Source organism: Corvus brachyrhynchos, unplaced genomic scaffold, assembly GCF_000691975.1.
Source record: "Corvus brachyrhynchos isolate BGI_N302 unplaced genomic scaffold, ASM69197v1 scaffold8, whole genome shotgun sequence".
In the NCBI taxonomy this organism is placed as follows: domain Eukaryota; kingdom Metazoa; phylum Chordata; class Aves; order Passeriformes; family Corvidae; genus Corvus; species Corvus brachyrhynchos.
The window spans coordinates 1,612,735-1,621,061 of NW_008240031.1; the positions used below are offsets into that span (position 1 = coordinate 1,612,735).

Below are 8,327 nucleotides of genomic sequence, written 5' to 3' on the forward strand. Positions count from 1 at the left end.
TGCCCCTGGATCCCTGGCAGTGTCCAAGGCCAGGCTGGACAGGGAATGGAGCAGCCTGGGACAGTGGAAGGTGTCCCTGCCCATGGCAGGGGGTGGAATGAAATGGTTTTTAAGGTCCCTTCCAAGGCACGCCGTTCTGTGATTCTCTGAGTTGTGTAATTGTGCAGTAGAGTGCAGATCGGTACTAAAGGCTTTTTTTTTAAAACAAGCACTGTTTTACCATACCTGTCCAGCCAAATAATCACAAAAATGCCTCAAGGTGGAAGGGAGATGGCATTCACCATCAGCTGGGGGTCTGTAAAACACCATGTATCACGGGACTGTCAGTGAAGTCACAACACCAGCAATGCTAGGCAGAGGATTTTTTTGCTGGGGCTTGTGGTTTCCTTGCCTTTCTGGATAAAATAAAACCTGCCAAAGCAGCGGCAGTGAGCTCCCATCTATCTGTTCTCATGCTCCCAGCCGCTGCTTCCTGAATTATTCATGCTCGGTAAGTGATCTGCAAACAGCTCCTGTGATCTCCCTGTGATCTGTGGGTATGCCAGACTCGCCCCTGCTTAGGTCAGGGCATTTTCTTGTTTCCTTCCCCGCGGCAGGGAGTCTGTGGGAATCTCCAGATTCCTCACTGCCTCCTTCTGATTAGCCCAGACGTGTATTTATTATTTACGTGGCAGGATTTGTTCAGCTGTCCCAGGCACACGGTATTATCAGTGGATAAGCAAGGAGACTCGCTGCAAACATCTGTAGTTGTTGCTTGACAAATCCTGTTTGTATAAATAATATTAAGGAGCTGCAGAGGCTGTTGTAGAGTAAATACCCTCGTGACTGAAGGCAGCGCTGCCAGCTTTTCACCTGCATGTGCATCTCAACAGAGATTTACTGGGCTGTTTTACACACACACATATCTATCTCTCTCTATACATATAAATAAAATACTTCAGTTTATTTTTTTTTAGTTTAAAGGTCCCTTCCAACCCAAATTATTCTGCAATTCCAATATATCTATATATATGTATGTTTTATGTATTTGCCTTTTTTCCACAAGCTCTTCTCCTGTATTTATTTCAGTTTTTAATTTTTTCTCCTGATTTGGTCATGGAAATAGGTTGGTGAAACCAGTGAGAAGGGCAGTTTATGGGCAGGTAATTGGCAGGTATTCTGTGTGCTTTGCTATCCATATCATTAATGAAATGGGCTGTAGGCCCACCTCTCCCACCACACCCACCCCAGGTACATCTTGGATCTGCCTTTCCAGTATCATCCACTTCAGCCACTCCTTATTTTGGGGTGAGGACTGGGATGCTTCAGGAGCCCATTGCCAAGTGGAGCTGGAGCTAATGCTCTGAGCAAGGGACATGGTACCCCCAGGTCCCCTTCCCCAGCTGAGGGAGTAATTTGGGGTGAAAAAGTGCTTTTTTTACACTAACCCTTAGGAGCACCTGTGCCTTGCCTAGGATATCCCGCACCTACGACATAAGCAGGATACAGTGAGTTTGTTAAAATGTCCTGTTTCTCTACCTTCTGGAAAGAGGATTTTCTGTTAAACCTTAGGGAAATTACTGGCCTTGTTAACTAGTGTGGAAGTAATGAACCACAGCAGGGTGACTCGGGAGATTTGGGCCCTCACTTCGTAAGACTGCATTGTTTCTTCAAATGAGAGAAATAATTTAAGCAAACAAACGAACAAAGAATTTCTGGAAATTAAAGTACGGTACAAATGGGATGATTTGCTCATCCTCTGTTTAATAGGAACGGTGCAGTGAACAATTGTGTGGTCGACCTCAGAAATCTATCCATGGTAACTAGTCACAGGAGAGAAAAATAGACAGCCTGCCACCAACTTGGTATTAAAGTTCTATTTTCCGTTTTTTCCACGGTTGCGGGCCAGTCAGGGACTTTCCATGAGCAATCAGCACAGCAGAAATCCCCTTCTGCTCCCTAGCAGCCATCTCTGCTCAACAATCAAAGGTGGTTTTTGTACCGATTTTGGCTTAAATGGGGCTCAGTCCCAGTTTTCAGTGGGATCAGGCTGGGGCAGATGCTTCCTGCCAAATGCATCCTGCTGCAACAGGGCTGTCCTGGAATCACGGAATGGGTTGGGTTGAAAGGGCCCTTAAAACCATCCAGTTCCACCTCCTGCCATGGGCAGGGACACCTTCCACCTGACTGGGTTGTTCTAACCTGGCCTTGCCCCTTCTACCCCGTGACCGAGGTGTATATGTGGTGGGGTCTGGTGAAGGAACATCGCCCTTGGTTTTGTCACCTCTACCAGGTGCTGGGTGTTAAATTCCTGATGGTGTTTGAGGTCTGTGCAAGCCCTGCACGACTCCAGTGGCTTTGGGCGGGTCCTGCAAGACCCCAGAGGAAGGACAGAAAGACGCTGCCAGGCTGGAGTTCATCCAGAAATAAATACAGCAGAAATACTGGGCCTTCAGGCTCCACGGTCTGTTCCTCAAAAGACGGTTTTGGAAGGGATCACTGTGCTTTTGTTCTTCCATTAGGCAGCTGAGGAGAGAGCATTGTTTTCCTCCCCTCATGCGTTCCCCTTGTAGGGGAAGAAGGAGGACTTGGCCACCCTGAGCCGAGCATCCCAGGGGACCTCCCAGAACAAAGCGCTGCATGGAGGAGGATACCGTCATCCTGTCCCCATCATCCTCTTCCCTCCCTTCACCCTGCCCTTGGCACGGCCATACCCACCCGGGGCCGGCGCGTTGGGGAGCATGGGGAGGGGAATGTTCCTCCTCTTCCTCCCTGGAAACCTGGCTAACTTCTCTTCTCTCCAGGTTTACTGCTGCCTGTAGACTTGGCGAGGCAGCCCTGGGGTTTGTCTTCTGCCAGCAAGGTGTGTGAGCCCTGGGATGGTGTAGCAGTGTGACATGTCCAGGTGCAGTGGCTTGGATAATGCAGCGCTCCTGGAGAATGTTGTGTAGGTGTTCCTGGATGTGGACTGAAGCTCTGTGGACACATCCCTGTGTAATTTCTCTCCTGTGTGCTGCAGGCATCCATCCTGATCTGCAGAAAATGCCTGTGGGTTGGAGAGCACCTCCTCAGCCACGCTCTGCCTGATCCTTGAATTAATTCTCCATACAGGATAACGTAGCCGGCACATGGAGCTGGAATGGTTTTTGGGTTTATTTTTTTAAGTTATAGGTCATGTAGGTTTATTTACAAATAACTGGACTAAGACCAACCTGTCTTGTTTTGCCCAGGCTCCAAGACTGACCCTGCTGAGAGCCCCTGAGATACTGAACTCTATGAGCAGAGACCACTTGACTGCACTCAGCACCTTTCAGGATCAGGCTCTAGGTAATTACTCTAATTCTCTGCCTGTGTGATGGGGGAAGTTTGCCGTTCTGGGCTATGCAGACCATCTGAAATGACATTCCTGGTTGTTCATCCCATCAACCTGTGGATTTTTTTTTCCCTACTGAAGGTTGCCACTCTAGATCAGTGGCTTGACACTGCAATAAAACCACTGATCCCTCAAACATAAAGCAAAATACCTGCTTTACTTACAAGGGGGAATCATAGAATGGTTTGTGTTGAAAGGACCCTAAAGACCATTTAGTCCAACCCCCTTGCAACAGGATATATTCAACTAGATTGCGTTTCTCAGAATCCCATCCAACTTAACTGGAATATTTCCAGGGGTGGGGCATCCTGGAATTGCTGGATCACCGTTCTGGTAGTGGTCACCAGCTCTTGTGCTTGGGAAGTTCTCCTGAAGTTAACTTGCAGAGAGCTGTAAAAACAATCAGTCAATATCAAAAAAGGTTTCAACTCCAATCAAAAGCAATCAAAGGCTTAAAATACCAATATTTGTTATCAAGGATGCTTGTTCAGGTGAGGCTTTTAAGAATTGCTTGAAACCTACAGCTGCAGGAACCTGCTTTTAAAAATAAATCCAGTATCTTCTTTATCTGGGTTAACAGTAGCTTTGTTCTCTCCTCCAGACCTGGCCTCACTGTTGTGCCTTTGAGGAACTTTAAATCCTTGCTCCAAGGTGGATAAATGGAAGTCAAAGAGCCTGGGGCCTGGCACTGTCCCTGCTCTGTGTCTTCGTGGCGATGTGTCAGCCTGGTGCCTTACCTGGGGGGTGTGGGCAGGATTAGACCCAAGATTTGTGCTTTTATCCCAGCAAGGCCAGCTCAAACACAAAGCATGAGCTCGAGAGGTGAGGATCTCAGGGGCGAGTTTTAGAGGAGTAAGAAGGAAGCCAGCAGGATGCTGTGGATGTTACTCCGAAGCACTAAGGATGAAGGATTTCCTGTAGGATTGACTTCCTGAGCGAGATGACATTCCATACAAAATTCTCTACACTGATAAAAGTATCAGTCAACAGAGGGATATAATTTTTAACCTGATTTGCAGTTTTTCCCCAAGTCAATAAAAACCAGCTCCACAGTAGTTTCAGCAGAGATTAAAGCCCAGCTCTCAGATCAGAGAGGCATGAGGGCAGATGGTCTTGCTGCCCACTCTCCCAGGGCATCCTCTGTTCCTGCAGGAACAGAGGGCTTTTCTCCATCCCCTGCAGCTCTGTGTGGTGACATTTTCAGGACCCAGGCAGGAGGACGCTGACTGGGTTGTTTCCTGTTTTGGCAATCTCCATTTCAAACCCTCTGTAACACAGCACTGTGCAGGGAATTAGAACACCACAACCCATGTCCTCCTCCCTTGAATATTGCATTGGGGAGCTAAGCTCATGTTTCCAGTGGGGAGGGAGAAGACATGGGTCATGAAACAGGCTCAGAAAGCGAGAGAGAGGAACATGAAGAATGAGAAAGAAGAAATACGTTCACCATCAGGGCTGCAGTGCCATGTTTTTCCGTATCCACTCAGAATATGTGGGAATGGGGTGCTCCCTCAGTGCCAAAACTCATATGCTTTGTGTTTAAACTGCTGCTGTCAAAGCTTGGAGAATAACTAAAACAAAAAGGTCGCAGGTCAAGTGGATGTTTTCCAATTGACCAGAGCTCAGTATAAATCCTGGGGAAGGAAATAACCCAACAAACATCCACCAGCCCTGTGTCTGTGTCCCCTGCTCTGGTGCTGGCTGCTGGTGGCAGTCCTACTGGGACATGCGACTGGCAGGCAGCTGCCTCAGCATCCTGAAACGGTCCCCAGGCTGCATCCCCTCCCCAATAAATTTTTGTGCAAATTTCAAATTTAACAGAATCAGATCCAGATCTGGTGTAGGTCAGCAATTGGGAGGGTTGAGAGGTTGCTTCAGGTGAGCACGGAAGGAGAGAGAACACCTGCCTATGAGGAACCTGGGCTGGAGGCTCATCCTGATCCCCTGCAACACATCTTCAGCTGAGGGCTCGTGTTTGCTGCTCCAAATTCAGTGGGTTTGGGTAGGCAATGCTCCTGGGGAACATCAAGGCAAATCTGTTTCTGCCACCGCTTTACATCGCCCCTCGCAAAGTCCCTCCCGAGGTTTCGGCCTGGCCAGTTGCTCTTCCATGAGCTGTAACTTGAAAATAGGGATAGATAAAGGAAAAATGTTCTGGGAGCCATGCCAAGCCAAAGGCACTGGGCTGTTAAGTGATCCGTATCTTGATAACAGATTTTCTGCTCTTTATCAGCTTTTAAGAGAAAATACGGTGTCTGTGGGAGCAGATTGGGATCATCCTGAGGAATGGAGCTCTCCTTTTTAAATTGTATTGCTTTTATTACTATTATTTTAATAATAATAATAATATTTCTGCAGTGAAGCCATATATGAGAATGTTATTTGTGTAGGAACTGGAAATGAACCTGAAATGATCAGCGTATTTTTTAAAGGCACTTTACAAGTCATTTGGCATTGGAAAAGGTACAACTATCCATCAAAGCAGGGCTTGGGGATAAAATAATTAGAAATCACACAACCATGGCAAAGGAAGATTAGTGCTAAAATTAGAAACCATAAAGTTGTTTTTAGATTAGGCTGGAATCTGGGCAGGCTGCTTTATTGTAGCCTGTTACTTTAAAAAATATAAGGTGAGAGGTGTGAATTGTCTGCATTTTGTTGTGTTCTAATGGAAATGCTGTTGTGAATGTTAGGTGGGATGATCTGTGAGGTGATTTCCAGGGAAATCCTTATGGGGTGGAAGTACAGTCCCATGTGAAAGATGACCAGCTGCTAAAGGAGCTGGGTTCAGTGCTGAGCTCTTCTCCATGTGGATGTCCCGTAAGGTTGGTTTGCTCCTAGTTTTGTTTCAGGGTTGTAGTGGCCAAATACCCACATTGCATCCAGAAAATGTGGTGGGATGGCTGGAACTGGGAACTGAAAATGGAATTTCCACCCACAGGTGGGGTGGGTGCAAGTTGGAGCTGCTGTGGTCCCCAGACCTGGGCTGTGCCCTTGGGGCCAGGAGCTTCATCACTTTGTTTTCTTCTGGAACTCCTTAAGCACGAATAGGAATGAATCTGCTATCAGAGACAAATATAAAATTGATCAGAGGACAGACTAGGAGAGCTGGGGGTATTCATCCTGGAGGAGAGAAGGCTCCAGGGTGACCTTAGAGCCTGTTCCACTGCCTGAAGGGTCTCCAGGAGAGCTGGAAAGGGACTTGGGATGAGGCACGGAGGGACAGGATGAAAGGGAATAGTTTTACACCAGGAGGGGAGATCCAGACTAGATAGAAGGAAGAAATTGTGATAAGGATGGTGAAGCCCTGGCACAGGTTGCCCAGAGAGGTGGATGTTCCATGTATAAATACCTTCAGGAAAAAGGGTCTTGATACTAAAGCCCTTCTGATACAGCTGGAAGAGTGTAACATGAGCAAGAGGCTGGAGGACAAGGTCAGGCACATCCAGGTGTTTTCACCAAGGAAGATGCCTAGTAGACTCTTCACTCAGAGAAAGGTGACTTCTTCAGGGCTGGTGCCTTTAGGTTTGGGAGTGGGGGATTTCTGGGAGAGAAACCCAAACTTTGTGGGATGTGCTGCCTAAATAAGGACACAATTAGGTGTACCCCTTCCCCTGGTCCCACCAGAGGAACCAAATGAAAGGGTCTCACGTTCCGTGCTCGCTGGGAAGCACCAGCCCCGTGTGACCACCCACAGCATCTTGCCTGCACGTGCATTTCCCGGTGCCTGCAGGGGAAAAGTGGAGTTGAGCAGACTGCCTGCTCCCCCCAGAATGCTCCCCGCTGTGCTTCCAACTCAGTGAAAGCAGGACAACTCCTCATCGACTCTTTGTAGCCCGAGAACAGAGCCTTGGAAAAGTCCGGCAGCGGGAACTTTACTAATTCCAGCTAATGACTCCGAAATACTGACTGAGGGGAACAATTGCACATCATCAAAAGTCGCAGACAAAAGAAATGCACTGCATCGTAATAGCAAACGAAGCTGAATTTGATCTGATGGAGCACCTTTCATATTCCAAGCGTTTCAAAGCCCTTGGCAGAGTAATGAGCTGCATGCTGACAGCGGGGCCGCTGGACCGGGCTTGATGTGGCCAACAATAGCTGGCACAGTTGTTGGCAGAGGACCTGCTTGTGGTGGGATGGTGGCTGGGATGTTGGGGTTATCCTGTGCTTTCCTGTTTTTTTTTAGTGCTGTTGGATCTCTGGCTGGTGTTAGGATGGGCACTGGAAGTGACCGGGCAATATATGTTGGTCTTTCTTAACGGGGGCTTAGAAAAGAGATAGAGAGTTTTTAGTAGGGCCTGTTGTGATAGGATGAGGTTGATGGTTTTAAATTAAAAGCAGGGAGATTCAGACTAGGTATGATGAAGAAAGTCTTTATGATGAGGGTGGTGAGCCCCTGGCACAGGTTTCCCCAAGCAGCTGTGGCTGCCCCTGGATCCCTGGAAGTGTCCCAGGCCAGGCTGGACAGGGCTTGGAGCCACCTGGGATAGTGGAAGGTGTCCTTGCCCTTGACAGGGCTTGGAACTGGTTGTTAAGGTCCCTTCAACCCAAATCATTTCAGGATTCTGTTAAGCAGGGGTGGAGAAACATGCTCGGACACACATGAGGATCCCTTGCCGCAGCTGTGAATAGACCTTGGCCTCCCAGGTCACCATCCGGCCCTCTAATCTTGTGGTCCCTGTGACAGTTTCATGAAGGCCCATGTACAACTTCAGCTCTTTAATTTTAGCTAGGCCAGAATAGCACTGGTGCAGCTGTGGGAACAGATATCTTAGTCCTGAAACTATTCCTGTAGCAGGGAAGTTTCTTGCCTGTTGCGAGGAGAGGAAAAGGTTAATTGCATATTTTTTTTCCTTTTTTCTTTCCTTTTTTTCCAAAGAGGAAATAAATGTACCTACCCCACCCTAAGGGGACAGCACAAATCTGTCAGCCCTTGTCGGGTGGGGGCAGGCAGCTGGGCTGTGTGAAGGAA

General features: G+C 47.9%; 1 protein-coding gene across 1 annotated transcript in view; it reads left to right on the forward strand.

The window, feature by feature from the left end:
- ZBTB7C (zinc finger and BTB domain containing 7C) overlaps positions 1-8,327 on the forward strand; it is a 141,435-nt gene that overhangs the window by 37,522 nt on the left and 95,586 nt on the right. Inside the window, exon 2 of the mRNA XM_008640945.2 lies at positions 3,210-3,306. Within this exon, the coding sequence (XP_008639167.2) occupies positions 3,255-3,306 (52 nt within the window). The 5' untranslated portion in view covers positions 3,210-3,254. The remainder of the gene's footprint in view (positions 1-3,209; positions 3,307-8,327) is intronic.